The sequence below is a fragment of the Xenopus laevis genome, chromosome 9_10L (assembly GCF_017654675.1).
Source record: "Xenopus laevis strain J_2021 chromosome 9_10L, Xenopus_laevis_v10.1, whole genome shotgun sequence".
In the NCBI taxonomy this organism is placed as follows: Eukaryota; Metazoa; Chordata; class Amphibia; order Anura; family Pipidae; genus Xenopus; species Xenopus laevis.
Genome location: NC_054387.1, coordinates 76,379,468 through 76,405,255, shown reverse-complemented (window position 1 = coordinate 76,405,255; position 25,788 = coordinate 76,379,468). Strand labels below are relative to the sequence as shown.

General features: G+C 39.7%; 1 protein-coding gene across 3 annotated transcripts in view; it reads right to left on the bottom strand.

Annotated features, from left to right (window-relative positions):
- itga6.L (integrin subunit alpha 6 L homeolog) overlaps nucleotides 1-24,873 on the bottom strand; it is a 68,139-nt gene extending 43,266 nt beyond the window's left edge. The window contains exon 1 of one of the 3 annotated variants that reach the window (XM_018235909.2): nucleotides 24,755-24,873. Coding sequence is in view for 2 of the 3 variants with exons in the window: in XM_018235908.2 (XP_018091397.1) it covers nucleotides 7,946-8,115 (170 nt within the window). In the remaining variant the exon portion in view is untranslated. Of the gene's footprint in view, nucleotides 1-7,945; nucleotides 8,414-24,754 lie in introns of those variants that run through there. The other 2 variants (XM_018235908.2, XM_018235907.2) reach the window with 2 other exon arrangements.
- Nucleotides 24,874-25,788: the final 915 nt, after the last annotated feature.

The window sequence follows — 25,788 nt, the reverse complement described above, 5'->3', positions numbered from 1 at the left end:
AATAAGTTGGACAGTGGTGGTATAGGAAATCCTTTATTTGCCCTTTTCAGCGTCTTTCGGGGAATATTAAACAGTTCATTGACTGTGAAAGCTTCCAGTGTAACTGGGCAGAAACACAGATGCTATAAAACTTGAGTTTGGGAAAATTTATAGTCCAAGGTCATTATTTAATTTTATAATAAGTAGAAAGTCTTACCCAGTGTTACACACATAGACCAATGAGCTGAAAATGAGAGGGGTTTTTATACAAAGGATTGATATACAAAATCACAGCCCTGGTGGATACTGGAATAATATTATTATAGTTTAATCTTGTAAACAGATTAAATAGTTGAAACAAAGAATACATACTTACAAACACACACAAGCCTGGCAAATTTTCTTTGTATTATACCAGCCATACACCATACCCACAGGACCTTTGGCTGTAAGGGTGTAGTACATCAACAATTCACAAACACACTACTGCCACTGCAAAAATTAATAGCAACCAATCAGCAAATGTGTGGCTGCTATGGATAATAACACTGGCATAAGATGTCTACTATACTTGTCAAGTTCCCCTTTAAAAGGGCAGTTGATGGAGAAAGATAGGGGCTTGATATAGATTCAGCAGCACTATAAAAAATAATTCTTGTTGGGTCTTATCTCTGCTTCACTAATCCTGGAAGTTTGCACAAAGTTGCACCTTCAGGATTGCATAGTTTTCATATCTGTCTTTATCTGTTGCCAGTTTAAGAGATACTAATGCATTCCTATAACTGATATGAATGTGTAAGTGTCACTAGTGAAGGTGGGCAGCGTGATTAATTTTTTTTAAAAATACTCCACTAAGCAAATCTCAGAATAGCCAAACAGATCTTTATCCAATTTGGCCACCAAAAAACAAATCTTAATGATGCACAAGTTTGGGGATAAAATATCTTGCTTCCGTGCTTAGGGGATAGAATATCTCTGCTTAGGTAGACATCAGGATAGGGGAATTCTACAGAGGCAGCACTGTATTCACGGGGAAAGCAAGGACAAGTGGTCAGAGGCACTAACAGCAGAGCAGGGTGCAAAGTGCGAAAAACATGGCAGCAACCTACCCTTACTAAATTACCACTTAAATAAATGTGATATGTGCTTCTGTGTTTTCCAGGGAAAAGCCCCACAGTTATTTCACCAAGATCCCACATACAGATTGTGAAACAGATTTATTAAATGTTCAAATATAGTCTGGGTGCATTTCTATAACTATGACTAATCCCCTTTAAGAATTACTCAATGTTATCTTAAAATAACCAGGGCACGTTAGATTTGCTGTTAAATCATGTTTATTATACTAAATACACCACTGTATTACTGAACCAATATATTCACTGTAAAATGGAGGCATTGAGCAAATGATATGCTAAATTCCACACTCTCATCATAAATCATCTAGAGAGTATACTTTTTTTTTTGAATAAGTATGTTCCCTACACAGTATGGGCAATATTTACCATCCTATATTTCTAGTGCTAATAACACACGGGGATAGAAAAATTGCAGGTGTCTGCAGTCTGCAGTACACTGTGGGTGAAGCAGTGCATTGTGGGAACTGAAATGTAAAATTTGAAATTAGTTAGGAAAGCAGGGCTAATAATACTTCTCCATCACTGCACATAAGCACATATAGCTGTATTTACAATTATGTATTTGGTGGGTGTATATATAAGATTACCAGTTTAGTTTTGTTGAAATGGGCCATTCTGATATGGATATTAAATAATATGGTCCTAGAATGTGTACCCACCCCTAGATGTGGAGAACTATTGTTGAGAAAACAAGAGGTATGGTGGATACATCAGTTAAACTCATACCCTTTAGACGCCATTCAGGCGCATTGGAGTAACCAGTGAAAAACAATACAGTTTAATTTACAGCTCATCAATCTTGGGTGGGGAATGCTGGCTGTCAGCTCCTGCTAGGGAATTCATTAGAAATTCCATTTCAAGTGTTTGGTCCCAGAATTCATTGTGAAAATGGAGGGAGGCAGAAAACATTAAACTGCTCTTGAATAAAAAGATGTAATTTATTGCAAGTGTTTCGGAATGTGGAATGTAACCCGTTCAGTGTCAGAGGGCCTTAGATCACATGGGTACACAATGCTCTGCTGGCACTTATAGGCATATAAAATGGAAAGAATTCTCTTACTGCTACAGTGTCAGCCCTGTTAACCTGACATAAACTGGCCTGCAGTACTAGGCAATAATTTGACAGTTTAGGCGTTAACCTTTACCAATGGGTATGGAAAATCTCCGATTAGATGAGAAACTGCTTTAACATAATTGTGCCCCCTTTTTAAAGGACAACCAATACACAGGTAAATGTTTCTCCTCCTCCAGTAAAACTGCAAAGCTGGTGTACACTTCTAAGTATACCCTAGTTATTTTTCAGGGACTCTAATCAGCAACTATGCAATCTAAACAAATGTATTTACCCAGCAGCAGGCAAAATACAGCTGAAAACGTAATATCTTATGATTTTATTGAAAGAGCTATTGTTCCATGTCTTGCAAATATTCATTTCTGTGTGCATGTGAAAAACAGTAATCAACTGCAGATGGATCAAATAAGATCAATATTAAATCAGCCAGGGTAGAAAAGAGGCCACAAAGCAAATGCATTGCCATCTGTATGTAGGAAATTAGTGTAGCCCATAAAGCAGAGCTGCCTGGCTGGCACACCAGAGCCACTGCTGATTTGACCTTACACAATTAAACCTTACCTTAAACATTAGGGCCATGTCTTAATTTGAATCACTGTAAACTTGCAGATATACATGTAATCATAAACACAGGTATATTCGTTGTCCAGGCTATTTAATTTGTATCATTCGCTAAAACTTGGGCTCCCTGCATTGTATACTCATACAAGCTTGGCAAGGAGTTTATTTACAATATACAGACAGTCCCAAAGTTACGCACAAGATAGGGTCTGTAGGCTTGTTCTGGAAGGGCACCCGTTGGGCGAAAATATTTTCCACAACTAAAGGTGCGGACGGAGATGTTGGCCCGTGTGTCCTGATAAGCTCATTTTACGTTACTTTACATTGATGACTTGCTGACACTATATACACTATGTATGCAATTACATAAACACCAATGATATAAACATATGATTGTTTACTCATATCAAACAAGTCAAAATGATTGAGCAGAATTTATTGACCAATGGGCTGATCAACATGACTTCAGTAATCCAAATGTATGTTGTATACAAACTATAACTTTTATCACAGCCTAGTGTGTGTGTTACAAAATGATATTACACAGTCAACTTGCAGTTTAACAATTTTATTTTCCCTGTCACAGTGGGGAGGGGGAAACCACTTTGCATCTCCTATTCATTAAAAAGGCAGTTTACTGAAAAAAGAATAACAAAAGGCATCCTGCTCCAATCCCAGCCCCAAAGCTTCAGAGCTGTGACCTCTTTTGTTGCCTTGGAATTCTTTTCTGTGCAGCAGCAATGTGTACAGGCAAGCATGGACTACTGTCTGCAAGTGCAGTGTGTTGGAAAGGAATGACAAAGAATTTGAGATATTGGGAGTGGTCAGACTATCGGATCTCATTTGGTCTGTGCAAATACTACTTAAGAGCTAATCTGCTTTAGTGATCTCCACCTGCCCATTCCAGGGCTTCCATTATATGCCATTAACTTTTCCTTTTACATGCCTCTTTATTACATGTTCAGTTATAGTCTGACTCTGATCTGTATTTTCAGCATGATGTATGATATCAATAGATATCGAATAACTCACTGCCTGATATAGAATAATGTAGAAAGACAGCCAAGGTAATTATAAGGAAAGACACCAATTTCTTATGTTTCAGTAGGGCAAATTCCCATAGGACAGAGTTTTCTGGGACAAAACTCATCAGGGTGGCAGTGACAGTCTATGTACTGAACTACACTGCAAAAAAGGGACATCTGCACTATATAAAGTAGTACAGATTCTACTGTATAACATTATAGATTGTTACAGAGAATTTGACCAGCAAATGTTATACACTACAGGAAGAGTATGAATTGTCTATTTACAGTACTACACACTCAACTGTCAAACACACTGCATTATTTATGGGTTTATTACATTTGGTACATAGTGTACATTCACATTCTGAGCCATATTCATTAACATTGGAGGCAAGCATCACCAGTGATGTTGCCCATAGCAACCAATCAGCAGTTGGATTTGAACAGTCACCTACAAATAAAAATGTTGGGCTACACCACATTAGCTGTTTATGCACCCCTCCCCATTCTACACTATATTTGAAGTCTGCAATCAACTAAATGTATTTTACTAGCAAATATTTAAGACATGAAGGCCACTAAGCACTATGTAGTGTATGTTCTACTGGAAAAAAACAATACAATACACTCACATTCAAGGCCCTTAATAATGAAACCCCTCCTATATTTCATCTCTAATCTCCAAATACACTCCTTCACGAAACCTACGCTCTGCTTCAGATCTTCGCCTCACTTCTCCTCTGGTCACTTCTGCCCATTCTCGTCTACAAGACTTCTCTCAGGCTTCTGCTTTTCTCTGGAACTCGCTGCCACAAGCTGTCAGACTTTCTCCTTCTTTCCAAACTTTCAAGCGCTCCTTAAAGACCCATCTGTTTAAAGAGGCCTATTCGATGTACCTTAATTAATCATGGCTGTATCAAAAATGACAAAGTGTTTATACAATCCTAATGTCTCAATTGTACCCTAACCTTTTAGTTTGTAAACCCTATTGTACTCTGTAATCCTTGTCTGTTATCCACCATTTATTCCCTGTTTGCCATAACTGCAGTAAAGCACTGCGTATCTTGACAGCGCTATATAAATAAATGATGATGATGATGATGATGAATACAGGGGGTTTCTGAACAGTCTCCAGGAAACAGAACTCTAATGTAGAATTGGTACTGTGATTTATCAACTGTCATATTGTATGCTCAAATTATGCTCGGGGATCGTTCTTGGCATATTATCCTGTGTACTACAATCCCCATGTCTCCTGTTTAATTCTCCCATCTGGAAATTATAATTGTAGGATTCAGGATCCTTAATGACTTGAAAATGATTTGGTAAAATTGTAGGTCCCCCAGGGTAAGGAATGTTCCTGCCACCCTATGCCAGGAGACGATCATCTCACTGAGATCCAGGTCCATGGGAAAAGTAGTTACACAGTCTTCATGTCGACTTTTTCTAGCAATGTACTTTACAGAAATTCACTTTGTAAACATCCACTCAAATTTCTTGACTAGTTAAAGTGGTATTATAAATGTTTCCATCCCCTAGGGTGTGCTCAGACAACCACTCACCTCTGGATAAAATGATGCACAGTATATACTTGGCAAGTCCATCATGTGGCCCTTATCAGGGCCAATTTACCAATTTTCTACAAAAGACATTTGCATCATATTAGCTGTTATATTTTCACAATCTATGTAGTGATTTACTAATCTGAGTACTCCTTGTCTAGACACTACTATAGTTAAGCATAAAACTCTACAATACTTGAAGCATAAAAATCAGTGTCTGCTTTAGAAATCTAAGATATATCAGGTGCCGGTCTGTTAAACCCTCTCACCAATGTGCAAAGCACAACCCAAAGTCACCACGAGGATGTTTCTAACAAACATCAACTCTGCAGCAGTTCTTGTGGGCTCAACAAAACACTTTATGTGGTTTTCCAGTTAGAACCCTCCACCCTCTCTGTCCTTGCAGGGAAGCTTTACTGCCGTGCTGACAGTCAGCATACAAAAAAAAGCCAGCCCAGTGTGAAAAGCCAACACAAGTAAGCAGGGAACAATGCAAACATTAGGAGATGGGCGAATGAACAGACTAGCAATTGACTCCCTGTGCCTTGATAGTTTTAAGTTTCATTATTTTGGCCACCGAGAAAGGTCATCTGTCTTTTACAGATGTAGTCAGGGATGTCTTAGTGGTGGTAGGGCCCTGGGACAAAACAAACTTTTGAGTATTTATAAATAATAGATCTTTACTATAATGTTGATTTGCATCACCAAACTAAGTTACAGTGTTGCTAGTCCTAGGATCTCTTAAATATTCACAACACGAATTCCTGCCTAGGGGTCGTGCTGTGCAGTGTTCTGGGCAGTTAGTCAAACCCGTCTTTAAAAAGGCAGCTTATATATTAGCATAGTATATCTTTTCAATAGAACTTATAATCATGACTCAGTAAGCTCAATGTGTGTTAAATTGTACAAGAGATGCAGCAGCTACACTGTTTTTTTTGCATAAAACGGTTGATATAATTTGCCTGGTAACGTGAATTATATGAAACTGCATCAGCCCTGCTAAGGATAATAATATATAAGGGTATGTAGAGAGTGCAAGTCACTATACAGCAAGATATTTTTCAGGAAAAAAATACACTAAAGCAAAGTCCTGCTTTGTTATACAGCAGTTTAATGATCAACTCTGGAGATCAAGCAGTGGCACTGTTGCAAAGTTCACAGCATACAGCACCTGGTGAGTTTTAGAGGAAAATCTCTCCCAACCAAGGGAATATATATTCAAAAGGATCCCAATATACATTGCTCAGAGAGCAGAAATCTGATATATTTATTCCTTGACTGTGAGATTCAGTCATTAGAAGCATAAATGGCGAAGCAGCCACCGACCTACTGTGCATACAGATACAACCTGTCTCTGCCAGACAGAATAATGAGGAAGTCTCTTTCACTGAGCAACGCGTGACTGCAATGAAAGGCACACAGGCTGGCAATTTTATTGGACTGACATTGGCCCACTGCAGAATTTCTTCATGGTACCCTCAGGAAGAAGAATGAAGTCACCACAAGAGTTTCTGCAGCAGCTGTTGCATATCATTCCCACACACTACTGGGTTCTATACATCACCCTACAACCACCGACTGCGACAATCTGTGAGCCAACATATTTGCCCCAACAGGGCATCTCAGCCAAATTCAGTCAGAACTGCCCCAGGCACAGTTAGGAGCAATTACAGGCGTCATTCCATTCTAGAAACATGCCAATGGTTTATAAACAATGTGCAGAGTTGCGTTTAAAACAATACATATATAAATAAATAAACATGTTACAGTGTAACAGTATTTTACAAAAAGCGTATGTAAATTCCAAACACTATGATGGTCCAATGCCTATAAAATCATTTTTCACTGGCACATACCCTACTATACCTGCTATCCCACAGCCACAGACCCTTCCCAAAGACTAATATCCCACTGCTACTATAGGCACTATCTCTCCCTACTATAAAGTAATACCACAGCCACAGTCCCTTCATAGAGACTATTATCCCACTGCTACTATAGGCACCATCTCTTCCTACTATACCTGCTATCCCACAGTTACAGTCCTTCCCAGAAACTATTATCCCCACTGCTACTATTGGCACCATCTCTCCCTACTATACCTGCTATCCCACAGTCACAGTCCTTTACCAAAAACTATTATCCCCACTGCTACTATAGGCACCATCTCTCCCTACTATACCTGCTGTCCCACAGTCACAATCCCTTCCCAGAGACTATTATCCCCACTGCTATTATAGGCACCATCTCTTCCTACTATACCTGCTATCCCACAGCCACAGTCCCTTCCCAGGGAACTATTAACTCTACCATACCTGCAGCCTCACAGCCAAAGTCCCTTCTCAAACCAGAGACTACATTGCTACTAGGGGCAGTGCTGCACTACAATCCCCATTGCTACTAAGAGCTGCAGTGCTACCGGCATAGACAACAGGTACATTTGCTGAGTGTCACTGTGCTTTCCCATGCTTTTACTACAACTGCTCTCAGTCGAGGCACCACCATGCCCTCACGGCAACCCCAACCAAAGTCGACTCTGTTACTACAGAGGATACAAAATACAATGGTTGCCCTTCCGGCTGGGCAAGCAATTTGGGGACTTACAGCCTCCTGTCCTCTGGGTCCAGCTGCCAGTGCATGGCCATGGAGAAGCCGAACAAGCTCCCAGGGTCCCCGCTTTTGGAGATGACATTCTGTGTATCCAAGTTAAAAGCAGCAATGAAGGTGCAGCAGTAGCCGAGCAGCAGGTTAATCCGAGCCACCGCGAGTTGCATGTTGCACACTTCTATTATTCTCCCAGTGGCAGTGCCAAATAACAAATCCTCGGGTGTCTCTCCCAGGTTCCTTTCCTGCCCCCCTGCTTGTGCCCTTTCCCCTGCGCTTGTCCAACTCTCGCAGGCTCACACTGAATGGGACTGTTGTTCTCCAGAGAGTAGAAGGTTTTTATATGAATTGCTGAGGAAGCAAACCCCGCCCTGCTGCCCAAGCCCACAGCCCGGGGATCCGTTCTTTTCTTCTTTCTCTCAGGGCTTCCCCGCCCAGGCCACCACTTGCTCTGGTCTCCTGTGCTGAGGGGCTTGTGAGCAGGTGTGCTGTCAGTGTGCACATACGGAGCAATAGAGCGAGGGGCGGCGCTTACACTGGGCGAGCCGGTGCCTTGGCTTTGCTCCAAGCTGTCCTGCCTTGCTGTGCCTCAGGTAGCGCAAAGTCTCTCTGTGCTGATCTTCTAGCTGTGCTGTCCAGGGACGAGTTAATGTCTTGGGCAAAGTTCAGCTTGGTACCCCCCCCCCCAACTTCACCTCTCCCAACAACTAGAGTTGCCACCCACCCCTTTAATAGCAGTGAGACACATATTCAGTGGCATAACTAGGTATTTCTGGGCTCCAAAGCAAATTATTCTCTGGGCCCCCAAAATGTTTAGAGGTTGACCTGCCAATATTTATTGAAATTGTATTAATAAGGGCCCATATACCTCCTGGAACCCCTGCAATCGCAGTTACTCCCCTGCACACATTGAATCCACATCCTGCATAGTTAGTTGGCAATTCATTTACATGCATGCTGCATGGCTGCACATAAATCAGTACAGTCTGCAGCATACATACAAAATAATTGCTGATTAGCCCTGCAGGATGTGGTTTCAATATGAGGTCTGTATTAAGGCTAATGTCACTTGGTGGAATTTATATACCCCCCCATAAATCTATACTACTGCTAGAGACTAATATCCCAAAATGCTTTCCCATCACAAATAGTGTAACTCACTGGTGGGAAAACATAGGTGCCACTTCGTTTTTCAGAAGTCATCCAGTGTTACCTTGCGAAGAAACTTTGGGTGACTTTGGAAAAACAAAGAGATGTTTTCCTACCAATTTATAATATTGCCAGTGGGAAAGCATTTGTCAGGAAATGTGTCACTCATGGTAGCACATAGCTCTCAACATAAACTGCTGAGGTGCTGAGGGATAATGGGGTGCATGCAGCTCGCCACCGAAATGTAGTGGGTGTGGCTTATGGGGCATCATCGCACACTCAGTTAGCGTACAGAACTGGGGGTATGTACTTAATTGGTGGGATATTTAGGTGACTCACGAAAAAATGTTGACAGATCTTGGTAGTGCAGGTTTAATGCGGGCAACAAATCTTCCTGTGTGCCATGGCCCTAAAGGGGTGAGGTGCCAACCCTAACAACACACCCCCCCCCCCTTTTTCTGCAGGGGCACCAGCTCTGTATCTTGTTTTCTTCCTCATTACTCTTTGCTAACAGGTCCAAGCTCATCTCCCTTCCTCCTCCTCTCTCCAACCTCAAGGGTTAAATGCAGATTAGTAAATGTAGCAGCAGAGGCAGGAGAAAGTCTGTTTCAGCCCTGACAAAGCAGGAGGAAGGGCTCCTGGATTACATTTGAAAGGGGTGGCTGAGGGAGAGTGCCTGAGTGGGATGGTTTGGAGGGAAGAGTATTAATCGTTTATTCAGAGAGAGGAGGAGGGGTGAGGCAGCCAGGAGTGTGGTGGACCTGTAAGAGAACACTTGTTAGAGTTTGCATTACTTAGCCCGTGATTGGGGTGATGCAATTGGCAGGACTGATTTTACTGTATATATTTGAAACATAGGTTCCTAACATAAACACTTTATATTAGGCCCCCTAGAATCAGTGGGTCCTGGACAAATGCCCCTTTTCCCAATTTATTAAAGTGGCCCATGTGCTGCCTCCAACAAGTTGCTGTTGTGTGATGGGGTGTGGCTCACTTTCCATTAGTTGATGGAAACCCTTCTAGCTTCAGTTGGCGATGCTGTGTAATAATAATAAAATGGTTATATGAGTTTATAAAGTGCATAGTATACTTGAACTAAGCAAAGCAGCGAGCTTTAGCCTAGGCCTAGCTGATGCCACCATCAAGGATTGCCCATGGGAAGTAGCAATTCCACATAGCGCCCTGGTGTTTTATGCTTGTTTGGCTGGAGTCTAGGGATTAAATGCTGGAAAGTTATGAAGTAATAATCACTTGTCATGAAACTGAGCTGGGTGAGATCAGGCAATTCCCATTAATATGAATAAGGGATATATCTGGTTAGTTTGAACCCTGCCTAAGGAACTATAATATGCTGGGGAGAAGAAATGCATGAAATCGTCCATAGGTCGATAGAATGGAGATTTGTGGGGGGGTTAAGAATCTGATTGGGGGGGGGACAGGGGTGGTTTGGGTATAGTAAGTTATTTTGCAACGGGGCCCCTATGGATCTCTTGATATGCCAAAGCCTTGGCCAGTGGTGTAACTAGATATTACTGCACTCCAAAGCAAATTATCTTTTAAGCCGCCAAATTGTCTCATGTTTGACCTGTTTTACCAATATTTATTGAAATTATATATGAATTAGGGCCTCATAGGGTCCTTATTCCTCCTGGACCCCCCTGCAGGGTCTGTTCCCTCTGTAGTTACGCCCCTGGCATGGGCTTTCTCCATATCTGGGGCCCTTATGCTTAAAAATTAGATATAAGCATACATCATGTGTTGTTAACAATTGTTTAAAACATTTTTAAAATATGCATCATCTTTTGGTATTTGTTGAGTTATAATTCTCAGCATCCCACCAATAGTCAAAGACTGAGCATTTTGCCATCCACCAAGCTGGGAAACATATAGGGGAATACACTTAAATTATTACCATTGCCCTAAGGGCTACTTAAAAAATATGAAGTGTTGCTACAAACAAGAGGGCTGAAAGCACAGAACCCAGCACAACTTTCAAGCTTCTAATCCCCGCAAACAGTGTTGCCCTACTTGTTCCATCAGTACCTATAAGTATGGAGCTTTCATTAAGGCCAAGAGCCACTAAAATAATAATATATGAGGGACCCCTGGCCTCTAGCAGGACAACTCTATAGTGTAGGAGTAGGCTGAAGGGGCATCCCTTTCGGCTTCATGCTCACTCATGTGTGTCAGCACTTGTGTCCCATTGGCTAAAGTACTAACACTGACAGTGGGAACTTCTCCATGGGAAGTGAAACTCGTGGGAAAGATGGAGTAGGCTGTGTTTCTAAACTGCTGTCACACTAACAGGGTACAATCCCATGGGAGGTAATTTGCTCAATTCTAGTACAAGAATAAATCTGGTGTGGCCATAGCCTTTTACATAATTTCATCAATGTAATGAATACATGTATAAAATCTCCCTGGTCTGCCAGTGTAAATATGGTTAAAAAAAATATAACAATAAACTGAACACAAAATGATTCATAAAGCATGGGGTAGTCTTTTTTGCATAGATATAAATATGCTGATAAATAAGGTACCTCGTGGATTATACCCACAAAAAAAGCAGGATTGTTTATCTGTTTATCTGTCTTTTCCAGTTAGCTGGGGTGTAGATAGTATGGAAGAAGCACAGAATTATACAAGGTATAAGGTGGCCATACACGGGCAGTATGAAACAACCGATTTTAGCATAATCTAATCTTATCATTAAATACATGGGGTGCAAACTATTGCACTGCTCTGACAATTGTCCTAACAGTCAATTGGTGAGGTTTAAACATTTTTGTCATGAAAGATGAAATTGGTCCGAGTGGATGGGACAATCAAATAATCATTGTTAAATGATTGTTCACTGAGCATGCCTTTTGCGAAAGTAAACAAAGGGACAGACAGCCATCGGTTAATGCGAGATCTTGTCTTAATGAAAAGGTCTTCTCACATTTTGTTTACCATGGATGGATGAATAATTTGTTTATATGGTCGTTAAGCAAAATCTGCCTGTGTATGGCCACCTTTAAAGTGGTGGTTCACCTTTAAGTTAACTTTTAGTATGTTATAGAATGGCTCATTTTAAGCAACTTTTCAATTGGTCTTCGTTGTTTAATTTTTATAGTTTTTGAATTATTTGCCTCCTCCTTCGGACCCCTTCCAGCTTTCAAATGGGGGTCACTGATCCCATTTAAAACAAATGCTCTGTAAGGCTACAAATCTATTGTTATTGCTACTTTTTATTTGTCATCTTTCTTTCTAAGCACTCTCCTTTTCATATTCCAGTCACTTATTCAAATCAATGTATGGTTGCTAGGGTAATTTGGACCTTGGCAACAACATTGCTGAAACGGCAAACTGAAGAGATGCTGAATAAAAAGCTAAATAACTCAAAAATCACAAATAATAAAAAATTAAAACCAATTGCAGATTAGCTCTGAATATCCCTCTTTACATCATACTAAAAGTTATTTTAAAGGCAACCCTTTAAGGAGAACATTTATTGCTATAATGGATTATGATTCCAGCTCTTTCTTTCAAATCTTTTTATTGGTTGCAAAAACAGCATATACTTTTCTCATAACAAAGTTTTATTATGCATTCGTAGATATAGAAAATGTGTATCCTCCTACGCAGAGGGGATCATAAACATAACATACAAATGTCTTGAGAGTGAAGGAAGAGCAACGGCTCCGGACACTCCACATAGCGACATATCAGAAAACATCATGCAGTATAAGTAAAGAGTATATGTTGAATAAAAAAAACAAAATAAAAAGAGAACTAAACAATATACCGAAGCAACCGTGTCCGTATTCATTAAATAGTCAACAATTAGCTCTTAGTTCAGGTTTGAAACTGCCTTAAGTTCCATCATATAGGTTTCAATTTAGTATAAATCACTTGATAAACCAGGTACAGAGTGGTACAGAGACATTGGAAGATGGAAAAAACCTGCACTAGACAAAGTTTAGCGTATACTGGCATAGTGCATCCAGGGAGTCCAGATCTTAGTAAAGGTGGAATAGGTATCAGTAGATATACTCAATAATCTTTCATTTACCATTATCCAATTCATTTTTAAGCGAAACATAACCATAGGAATAGAAGTTTTTTTCCATGAGGCAGCAATAGTTTGTTTCGCTGCTACAAAAACAAACTGTATCAACTTGCGATGATATTTATCCGAAAGTGGAATATTGGTATTGAGTAAGACCATCTTAGGATCTTTTCGAAGCCTAACTCCCAGTATTGAATCTATCAATGTGAATATCCTGGACCAAAATCTGAACGCCTGTCTGCACTGCCACCAAACATGTAACATAGTGCCGTCCATTCCACAATTTCGGGAAACAGAGGGGACTGACAGCGGGATAATATTTATGCAGTTTGGTAGGAACCAAGTACCATCTAGAGATCACCTTGTATAGAGTTTCCTGCGCCAATGTATTTATGGAGGATTTGGCTGTATTCACCCACGTTTGTTGCCAGGAGGCATCGTCTATTATATTACCCAGATCCCGTTCCCACTGAGTAGTATATTGTGGAGGGGAAGTAATTGCTGAATTTAAAATGTCCTTATATAACATAGATATTATACCCCCACTACAAGGGAACTTAACACACATTTGTTCCCAAGCGGAAGAGGATAGGATATCAGCACATCCTTTAGTCACTTCAGTCAGAAAATGCTGGATCTGAACATAGCGAAAGCTTTCCGCTCGTGGAGGATTATACTGGTCGACTATAGTGGACCATTTCCTGAGGCCTTGCAAGCCAAAAAACTGAGTGACATATAGCATGTTGTGAGAGTGCCACCAATGAAAATCAGTACCTTGTAGACCTGGTCGAAAAACAGGGTTGCCAAGAACAGGCATAGCCGGACAATGGGGTGATTTTAATGGAGTTCTTAATATTACTTGGTCCCATACAGCCAGCGCCATTTTTAAAATTGGGGTGGAAGCGACGGGCCGTTTACATTTGGAAATCCAAGGTAACACTGCAGGGTTAATCGGCTTGAGTTGTGCGGCTTCTATTTGAGCCCATAATGGGAGGATAGGTCTATAAAAATGAATTAACGGCGCAATTTGCGCCGCTTGATAATAGAAAAAAATGTTAGGGACACTCAGGCCACCCCTATTCCTGGGTAAAAAAGAGGTATTTCAGGCCAAACGTGATTTTTTCCCGGCCCAAATAAAATTCGCAAATTTTTGTTGTATTTTGTATAATTGTGATTTTGCAATTTCAATAGGCAGAACGCGGAAAAATATAATAGTTTAGGTAAAAGAACCATCTTAATTGCATTTATCCTTCCGAACCATGAGATATGTAGTTTAGACCAGGCCGCAAGAGACTTAGTAATATCCATCCAAAGTGGAGGATAATTAGCTTGATATAAACCTTCGAGATTTGAAGTAATTTGCACCCCTAAATAACTTAACTGTTTGACTTTCCACTGCAAATCAAAATTAAGCTTAAGTAATTTTTCTTGGGAGGGAGAAATATTCAAAGGAAGGGCTTCAGACTTAGTCGAATTAATCACCAGTCCAGATACCCGCCCAAAGTGATGGAGGACATTAAACAAATGCGGGAGAGATGTCAGCGGTTTCGTTAGGGTCAGCAATAAATCATCAGCAAAAAGCATTTGTTTGTGAGTGTGATGAGCTATTGTCATACCAGTAATCTTTGAGTCCTGCCTAATCAGTATTGCTAGAGGTTCAATTGCCAGAATAAATAAAAGTGGGGAGAGGGGACATCCCTGTCTCGTCCCTCTGTGGAGGGTAATCTTATCAGAGGCAAAAGGACCCCATTTAAGAAAGGCTTGTGGAGTGTTATATAGTGCCTGAATTGATGAAAGAAACTTATCCCCAAAGTGATTCCAGCTCTTTCATGTTGATAGGATTGCCATTATAGAATTCCATTCAGTGTGGACAAATATTGGAAGCACATAATCTAAGGGGAAAAAAGTAGTTCCAACTTCCACTGGGTCACTGCCTTACAACAAAAATTGCTTCTATTGTGTGTCTAATAAATACTATCCACTGTACATTTGAGGAGCAATCAGCAGACTCATTCTACTGCTGGAATTATAATGGCTGGGAAGTGATCAGTGGTGATTCATCCTAGAAATCCTCTTTATCGTGCTCTGGCGAATTTCCTTGGCACATACTGAGTCCACACCTTATTACCTCCAAAGAATACACGCTGTTCCGAGAGTATGTTGGGCATGTAGCACATATAATGCTTTCTAAAGAGTTACAAAACTGGAGCTATGTTTTTGCTTTCAGCAGGTGGAAGGGAAGCAGTTTTCCTCTGGGCTCCCCATTGTCAGGAGTTTGTAATGTACAATGCCAAGAACAGCAGGAAGTGGTATGAGGCAGAGTTAATCTCTTCCACAATCATAAAATATGCAATGTAACACATAGTGAAGGCTATAAAGATTTATACCAAATGACTTTCACTGTTAAATCATCACTGAGAAGATAAGTGAAAATACAATGCAAACCAATTCCGATATCTGGTATTTGGTACTAAAAAATATATATACTGCATATACAGGATACATGAGACTTAACACACACACACACATATATATTATATATGTATATATATATACTGTATATACACACATAGGAATTACCCTATGTCCCATTAGCCTGAATGTTTTATGGAGGTTTTGGTATATGACCAAATCCAAAAATTATGTATTTGGTATATCCTTACAAATTACCTTTCTGTTGTACCATAAAGGGCAAGGAAAGCTAAAGTCACTGGGGGTGCCAATTTGTTAGGCAACTCCCCCAGTGACTTCTTTACATATGGCATAATCCTAAGGATGGATGATCACCATATTCTCTCTTTTCCAAGGCATACCCATGCTAAGGCAGGCTTGGTGCATGTACAGTTCAAAGGGCATGCTGTTAGCTGTCAGAAAAGCCCTCAAAACTGCTTGTGCTGCTTCCTGTTGACTTATATGAAAACCTAAGTCTAAGTGCACATTAACTTTACTATATATCATTAAATTTGCTAGCGTGAATATTTTTAGATTTGTTTAGCATATCTTTCAGCCATCTCCAAGCTTTGCTCCTGCAGCTGTTTTTAAAATTGCAAATCCTAACAAACCACTGACAGTAAATGGCAGGTAGTGTAGGGAAGCATGAGACAGGGACATATCATAAGACTTCTGCACCTAAGATGATACAGTGGCTCTCTACTACCAAACAATAAAGCTGGCAAAGCTAACAAATGGATATACTTGTTTTTAAAATTTCCTAATTTACACACGTGCACAAATATACATGCAGGCACATAAAAAACACATACACACACATTGCTGCTGCTGGTACAGCAAATGTATTTTAGGTTATGTTAATGGAAAGTTTGCCTACAAGGAAAAGGAAACAGATAAGTTCTTCAAAGATTACATTTGTGAAGCAATTATCAAATGTATTTCCCTTTGGAAGAAACTCTTTATTTGGCATCAGTGTTTCCTTGGTTTAAAAAAAAGGGGGGACATGCTGTTTCATGCTGGGGGAATGGCTCGTAAATTCTGAACTGAAAATACACCTTTATTCTATGTTAGCTTTATAGTGTATGTACCACCTTGAAATAGTTTGTTTAGTAGATACCACAGCATAACATATGTACAGAACATATTGGTATTGTGCACAAAACCCATTTCTATTTATACATAATGTATTAACAAGGACCGACCCATTGCCTGTGGAGAATTTCTAGGTTTGCTTTAACCAAGGCAAATGTGATATGAGTTTATGAATATGCCGAAAATAAATGTTCTGTAGGTTGTGTTGTCTATAAATCTCCTCTTAGCAGCTACCTTCTTGATCATCATTTGCCATTACTCACATCCTGTTTGATGCTAATCTCACATTGGCACCCTGCTCAAATGCTGGCATCATACAATTATGTAAGAGTACAATTAAGTAGTTAAGCAATCATTTGTATTTGACTCTTTATTACTGCAGCTATATTATATTAAAAACTTCAGTCTTGATAGTATCACCTTCATGTCTTTTATGTTGTTTCTGATTTTACATTTTCTGGCACACCCACAGCTCATTTATTAGCACCAGAGATTTCAGATATGGTTATATGTGAGGTTGCCATATGTGAAAATATAGGCGTTTTTGTTCTTTTGAAATGGGAGTGCTGCTGCCTTTTTCAGTTTGAAAGAAAATGTATGTAAAGGTGAACATATCAAATTGCGTGCACCCCTTGAGGAAAGTTCGCACCGTGTGCTGGAGGACTATTCTATTGTACTAATAATATCTCAAGTGGCAGCACATTCAGAGAGGTCACTTTCAGAACCACATATAGTAGCTGCTGCTAGTGGCACATGTGGAAGGTGCCACATGGTTTCTAGGCACATTCTGTATCTGAACGTAGGCAGAAGATAAAAAAAAGTCACTGTTAACTTTAAATGACAAAAGGAATCTGTAATTAGTGACTACTACAATTGTAGTCAAGTGCTACCTCCCCCATAACAGGTGCACTCAGGGACACAAAATCTCTCCCAGAGCTCCCAAAACATCTGCTTGGCTAAAATGATCCTACTCAATAGGGCTTTTTTACAAGTACAAATTCAGTGTGCAAAGTGCAATTTTGGGTTACCAACAGTGCAGTGTTTTTCCCAACAATTCCAAAATTAGTAAAAATAAAATAACAAATTAAAAAACAAACAAATACAAAAAGTATTGTAGAAGTGATACCTATATTGGCTAACAATAAAAAAGATACATTGCAAGATTTCGGAGCACCAAGGCCCCTCCGTCAGGCAAAATACAAATGAAAGCTAGAAAGGCACAGCATATATTCTGTTAGATCAGTGAAAGGTATTCATGGGCAATAAATTAGGAAGTTACAGATAGATAGAGATGAAATGAAGAGATAATACAATGAATTAGGGTGGGTTGTAAATAGTCCAGGAGTCTGGATTCAGTCAGGTCACTTAGAGTAGTGATTCAAACGGCTTAAATAACAAGTTCATAACTTGCATTGTCTGCTTTACAAGTAGCTGTATAAAAACACAAGTTCTAGCATGGGTCTTTGACCTCTGATGTTTGTAAAGCTGGCCATAGACGCAAAGTTCTCATCGTACGAATCGAGGATTCGTTCGATTTTCGGAACGTGTGTGTAGAGTCCTGACATTTTTCGTCCGGCAGAGATCGGTTCTGTGGTCGATCGGACAGGTTAGAAATTTTCTGTTGGCTGCCGATAATATCTCTGCGTGTATTGCAGATCGTACAATTTTCAGTGGGAGACTGTCACTAGCTTTGTCTATCGTAGGATTGCTGTCAGGGGCAGAACATTGGCTGATCTTTATTGGCTAACTTCTTTATTTGGTCAGAATGGTAAGACTTTGATCTGAATGGTTAGTGGCAAGTCGGGAGATTGGAAAGTCTGATCGTACATTGATTCGTACGATCAGATTGCTTCTGTGGCCAGCTTTATGCTTGTTACCTTATTTATTCATATTTCCTCGTATGTAAAACAGAGAATTCTCCCTAATTACGGACATATTTGCATATTCTCTGATTTTTCTCTGGAGACCAGCTTCTCAGGTGGCTTCTTGGGATGATCAGTTGCTTGGTTGCTAGCATTAATAGACACGGTTGAAAAGATGTTATTACTTTACTCCTACCCCAATCATTTGTACCTGTAAACACATTATTCACCAAATACTGGACTGTTAAACTATGCATCTACTAAAAAATTCTCCTGTCAATTGTGTTTCCAGACATGGTACATAGCATAACACTATTCCAAAAATCACACTTCGGAGAACGAGAACATTTAATTATTCTGCCCAGTACCAAAAAGGTAATTTTAAAAATAAATTGAATCATGGCAATGACGGCAGTTGGCATAAGGTCTTCTTTATTTCATCATTGGAAGCTGAAATGGCTTAAGGAAAAGGCGTGAAAGCTACTGTTTAGACAGATATGCCATTGTACAGAGCAAGTCAGTGTATGGAGAATGAGGTAACTATACTAAGACACAGACAAGCTCCTTTTAGGGTGGATATTTGTGGAGTGTTAAAGGAGTCTTAGTTCTCCAGCCTATAACAGAGTTTACCTTTCCTAAATACCTGCTTGGTCGCTACTAGTTACAGGAATGTGGAAAATGAATGACACATTCATGTGATATGACACTGAAAAAGAAGCATTTGCAATGAATGCTGGTGTTTAGCCTTGTGTTTTTCCTTCAAAACCCCTGACTTACAAGTAATCACATATGTGCTTCTGACAGGGATATCAAATGTTCAGCCATTCAGCTGCTAACAGAGAATTCTGGAGCTTGCTGTTTACAAAATCCCTTGGGCAGCTTGTTCTGTCAACATTTTTGGTACAATTAACCTTTTTTTAAATGTGGCATTCATGTTCTGGGGATAAATATATTTCATGTATAAAAAAACTTATATCTAACATTTCCCTATATGTGTGAGACATGTGGACATTATATATATGTATATATACTGTATGTATATATATATTTATATATATATATATATTTGTATTTATACATGTATTGGGCAGTTCAACCTCCCAGCTTAAGGCTGTAGCCTTGGGCCTCCTTGCTATGGTAAATACACTCAAGGACACTAGCTTTAGACATACCAGTGGGAAAATAGCTGAGAATCTGTGTACTCTTACTTCAGAACTATTTAAAGGCAGTGGAGTAACTATAGAGGAAGCAGATCATGCGGTCACAGAGAGTCTGGGGGACAGGGGGGGCCCAGATTGCACAGTTTGCTTCTTCTTCTTTAGCTGTAAAGAACTCCCTCCTCCCCAGCTGCTCTCCTACTTGTGAGTCGGAGGCTGGAGGACACAAGTGGGAGGGGGCCAGGTAGGGATCACTGTGGCCCAGTAGGGGTAGTATACCCATTTTTGAAAATTATTTCAATGAACCAAGGGCTCATGCTAAACATAGATTTTGTTTATTGCAAGAAAAAACAAACACCATAGGGTTTATTCCTACAACAGAAAGAAAAAAAGGCAGCAATTAGCCATTGCCACAGGCAATGAGGCTACCCCTTTGAATACAATGCTGACTGTGATCATCAACACTGTATTGTTGAGGGGTGGGTAGGGAGTGGCACGTAGAGATCACCATCAGTAGAAGATGTAGGCTGCAACAGGGCCTGCCATATGGCCTGTGCCTTCCTTCCTATGCTGCACTCTGCTCCTTACACTGGAATTTCAATCTGTGCAGCATTTCCCTGAACATAATTAAAATATAATTTACTATTGCTGTGCACTGGTACAACTGGTGTGTTTGCTTCAGAAAGACTACTATAGTTTATATAAACATGCTGCTGTGTAGCCATGGGGGCAGCCATTCAAGCTGGAAAAAAGGCAAAAGTTACATAGCAGATGTACCGTTCCTTTAAAGGAGAAACAAACCCCTAATTAAAAAACCCTACCCCACATAGACCTACCTCCCTCCCCCCCCCCAGCCTAGCTGCTAACCTGGGCAACCCCTAACTTTTTACTTACCCCTCCGTGCAGATGCAGGGATCAGAGTTTACAGCAGCCATCTTCCAGGTCTACAGTAATCTGAGAATGAGACCAGCATGGCGGCACATGCGCAGTTGGAGCATTGCTAAAGCGCCGGAAGAAGACACGAAGACCCGGAAGATGGCTGCCGATTCCTCCGTATCCCTGAATCTGCACGGAAGGGTAAGTAAAAAGTTAGAAGCATTTGCCTGGGGTAGCAGCTAGGATTGGGGGTGAGGTAATCTATGTGGGGCTCGGGGAAGGGTTTTTTAATGAGGGGTATGTTTCTCCTTTAAGTTAACCCAGTTCCCCTAGCTTATTCCTGATGTTTGTCAGACAGGCCACCTCACAATGAAACAGCTTTTGAAACATAATAAAATGTTTCAATCATAAAAAAGGGACTTCTGGTGAATACCAAATCCTGATGCCCATATAATGATTATTGGGCTATTACACATTGAACCCATTTTCAGCACCCCATAACTGATGCATACAAAACTTCTCAGATTATTCATGTATATGTAATTCATGTAATTACTATAAGTGGTTTATTAAGTGCTTTTTAGGTGGTATTTGACTCCAGCTAGAATTATTATATTTGCTTCAACAGGAGACATTTGTCCCAAGAAATGCTACCATGCAGGGAGGTGCCAGATAAATACATGTAGTTAGGGACCACCATATGGGGTTTACCTTGACGTGGTATGGTGGTTACCAATTTGATGATCATAACTTTGTAACTAAAAAACCCTGTTTTTGTAATTACATGCACTTGCATGGATACTTGATTATTTATGAGACAGGGGACCAGGGAATTTGCATCAATCGATCCACCCTTTTTTTGTATATCCAACAGCTAATAGCAACTGTTTTTTGCGAGTGTTCTACTTTGGGTACTATGACACACATATGGTGGACCTGCACCTAGGCCATTTGCTTTTGGTCTAGGGTACATACCCTGATCCTTTCTGTACTTCATGTTAACCTAAAGAGAACCCCATGTAAACCCCTGCTTGCCACTGTCCCAGAAGATCTCACAAAAGCCCAACTTCAGTGTGTTTATTATATATATTACCAACAGGACAACAGACACTAGAAAAATACTGGAAACAAAGATCAATTGTCTTCCCAATCTTCAAAACGAAAATAGGTCCGATATTTGTTAATGAAAAATTAACCAGTATTACATTTGATAAACACAACTTGCTTAAGAACATATGGCAACACTGGATGTATGCACACACTGGGCTGCAGGGTCGGACTAGGCCTGCTGCACTGATTAGCGCGTCTCTGTTCACGCATGCATGCGACATGCAGCTGTTTGCACATGCGTGCTTGGGCATAGTTTAAAAGTCGGGAGGGGTGACTGCCAGGAGGGCCCTTTGGATTGCAGTCCCAGTGGGCCCCCAATGCTCCAGTCTGACCCTGCTGGGCTGATGCTTGGCCTGCGCTTATACGTCGGCCTGGGTGCAGGCACACGGAACAGATTTAGACTCTGAAATGCATACAAATGGGTTCAGGATGCAGACGCAGAGGAACACTGATTCAAGTGTAGGGGCTGATTCTTGTTATGCAGGCTGAGAATCCGCCCAGTGTGCCATAGCCTTATATACAATAAATGAAGGGACACTTCCCCACAGTCTCCTGTCACTTTATGGTTACTTTGTGGAGACAGTCCACCTTCCCTTGGAAGTATCATCAGTGCTCTGTTTTTTATTTTTTTTTAACTCTTTGTTATATACTCTGTATGATTTTATGTTTTGCGTGTTTTCTTAAAAAAAAAAAACGTTATAAAAACATATTGCAACAATATAGGGACTTCTGGAAAATATCTGGTTCCAGATTTACAGCATAATACTAAACAGAAGCTCTTTATAACCCTTTATAATTCTGTAGCGGCTGCATTGCTTTCATTAAACATGCCTTTAAACATGTAGAATCCTTTCACTAACAAGCAGAAAGGGACATTTGTTCAAATGAATACTGTTCAGTAGCATTTGTCTTCCTAGCTCTTGACATATCTAGGGAATGCATTCCAAACATTGTGCTGGAGCAGCAACATAGGAAGGGCAGATTTTTTCATTTAAACAATTACTGTTTATTATATTTTATATGAAAATAATAAGTGTAGTAAACTAAAATGTGGAATGAATTAAATCGCAACAGTTAAAGTGAAATTATAACCTTAAACATTGCACATTTATATAAAAATATATCACATACCAATATCTAAAACACAATTTTATGAAAAATACATCTAAAGCCTGTTTGTATGTTTTGGTCTTGTCTGCATGGGTGCCCTCCAACACTCCAAAAATATACAAGCAGGTAAACTGACTCCTGATCCAGTGTGGAGAGTGAATGTGATCAGGACCTTACATTGTTAGCTCCCTGGAGCAGGGACAGATGTGAATGATAGTTACATAATTAATTTGGGTTTAGAAAAGACCAAAGTGCATCAAGTTCAACCCCTCCAATGAATGTTCTGGCCTAAAAGTGACAATACATTTGTGGCATACAATGATGTTTTTTTTTTTTTTTTACTGTGTATTGTGGGTAGAGAACATGGAGAAATTTACCAGTCTTTGTATTTGTCACTTTCATCTTCCCACGGTTCAATGAACTTTCAAATTTAGTATTTTGCTAATGATTTAAATGGTTTAAATACAGTAAACACATTCACTATATATATATATATATATATATATATATATATATATATATATATATATATATATATATATATATATATATATATATATATATATTGTATTTATATATTAGAAGATGTTTCTAGCTTTGTGTAGAATTTTCATGGATTTGTTTTGGGGTTCATTTCTTTCACTCTCTCTTTATATATATAATAATACAGAAGTATGGAAAAAAGAGCATATACTAGGTTCTCTAAAATGTGTTTATTATAGCATTATGACTTGCTGCAGGGGAAGGTCAAAATCTAAATATGTCTAAAGAACAGGTCAGTTGCATACAGTCAGATTCTGGTGTATACACAACAGTAAAAGAAAACAGGATAACACAACTACCCTATAGCCAATCCAGTCGACTTTCTGACATTTGCCACATGATTTAGGCACATGATTATATTAAGCCGTACTCAGAGCTGGTTGGAAATGTTGTGCAGGTTTAAATATTTACTGTTCTAGTTGTTGTCATGGCAGGTAGGATGCATTTCCCACACAGTGGTCTTGTTTTGTGGTTGTCTTCTTCCCTTGCCCAATAATCAATATAAAACATTTCATTCAACTCAATAGATCCCAACACAAGGGGGCTTTAGAATAAGGAAGTGATTGGCTTTGAACTAATGCCGGTAATGCATTGGGAGCATTCCAAGAATTCTGCATGAGTTGTGTACTGTGTAGTCTGCATGTAACACATGGTATTAAACACTGTTGTGGTCCTTTTATTCATGAAATGAATGGAATCCCAAGTCCTTATTTGACTAATGCTTAAAGCCTCATCGCCATGCAAACTATGTGCTGAACTCCCCTGAAGTGAAGCCTTAGCAAAAACAAAGAGCACATGTAAGTGAGAGCCTTTCCATTCTATTCATGTTCACAATTCCTGTGAATGACGTAGGGCTTCAGAATGTGAATGCATAGGGAATATGTTAAACACTGTTAAGCAGTATAATTGCTCTTGCAAGAATACACATCTCAGAGTTATTATCACATCAATTGTAGGAAGTGTAAAGGTAATATTGATCTAAGTATTGGATGTCAGGAATAGTGGAATGAAAAAGAAACCTTTTAATGTAAGTCATGATGGATTTAGCAACTATTCATGCCATAAAGAGTTTCTACAGCTTTACAAAGCAACTCCTTTGAGTATTGACCCTTAAATTCTGACACTCTTTAGTTGTTTATAGAATATAACTTAAACACTGGCTGTAAACACACACCTGATCACCCCAATCCTTCTGTACCATCTGTCTTTCACATTAATGGAAATCACCTTTCATTACCAGAAATGGCATGGTGACATGCAGTTTCCATGATAGAAAATGACAAGCAGCACGGGGGAGATTCAGGTGATTTTTCAAACAGCTGAAAAATGCCATAAGTGAATACTTTCCTTGGGCCATTAGCCTTAGACACAGGCATTTGGTTTGTGCAGTTGTATCACAATTACCTACCCTGGCTGCAGCTACTTTCTTCTTATTCATTTTCATTTGGGAAGAGTGCTGCTTGTAGCACTTTCAAGTTGGAACCGTCAGGATCACCGATATTCCTGAGCAATCGTCTACTCAAGGCAAAGAATTTCCCATTCCAGCTTCCATTCAAGGCTGTAGGTGGGGGAGGGTGTTTTCACCACTGTGTTCAAACCTGAGAAAACGGATGATTTGTAAATACATCATGTGCCATTGTTCTTTGGGAGAATATTTATCAGGCAGAGTTTTCAGACAAGGACGATTAAGTGCCTCTGTTCAACCTGCTTTGAGCACAATAGATGTATGCATAGTAAGTGGGGGTGTAAATCAGTTATGGGAGCATGTCTTAAATGCCTATGCTAATCAATAAAATAAGAAGGTAAATGTTGGTAGTTCAAAGCTGCCATTTATGAGTAATACCTGTGTAACAGTGTAACAAGCCTCCTTATTTACTGGCAGTTCCTGCTTTTAGAAAAGGAACCCTTTTATCCACAGACAATAAAGAATTATTCTAACAATGAAGTGCATAGAACCCTTAACTAAAATAAAGCTGCAGTTAGTGCTGCATGCATCATTTACTCAGCTGTTATTGCAACCAAGAAGACCCAGCACATACACATTCCCTCTTTGCAAAGAGTACAGTTTTCACGCACACAGTGCTTACCATTTACGTAGTCAAGCTTGTACTTTTTCAAACTGACACGCTCAGGTACAAATAACTTGACTTGAAGGAAAATTTCTCTTTCATGATTGTTTAGAGACACCACCCAGATTTTTGGTGCTGTTTGTACTTGCAGCCATTCAGGAATCATAGCCCTGGGTATTTCATATCCTCCCTGTAAGGTTTTGACAGCAATGTACATACTATGCTGTATCAAGCACATCTGGCAAGGAAATCATTTTATTAGGCTACCAGAGCACTAAGCCGTCAGTCATTAACACAGGGTACATCTTGCATTGCTCACACCTTGGCAGCCACGCACAGATCACAGATTACTGCAAATTTGATTACAAGTCTA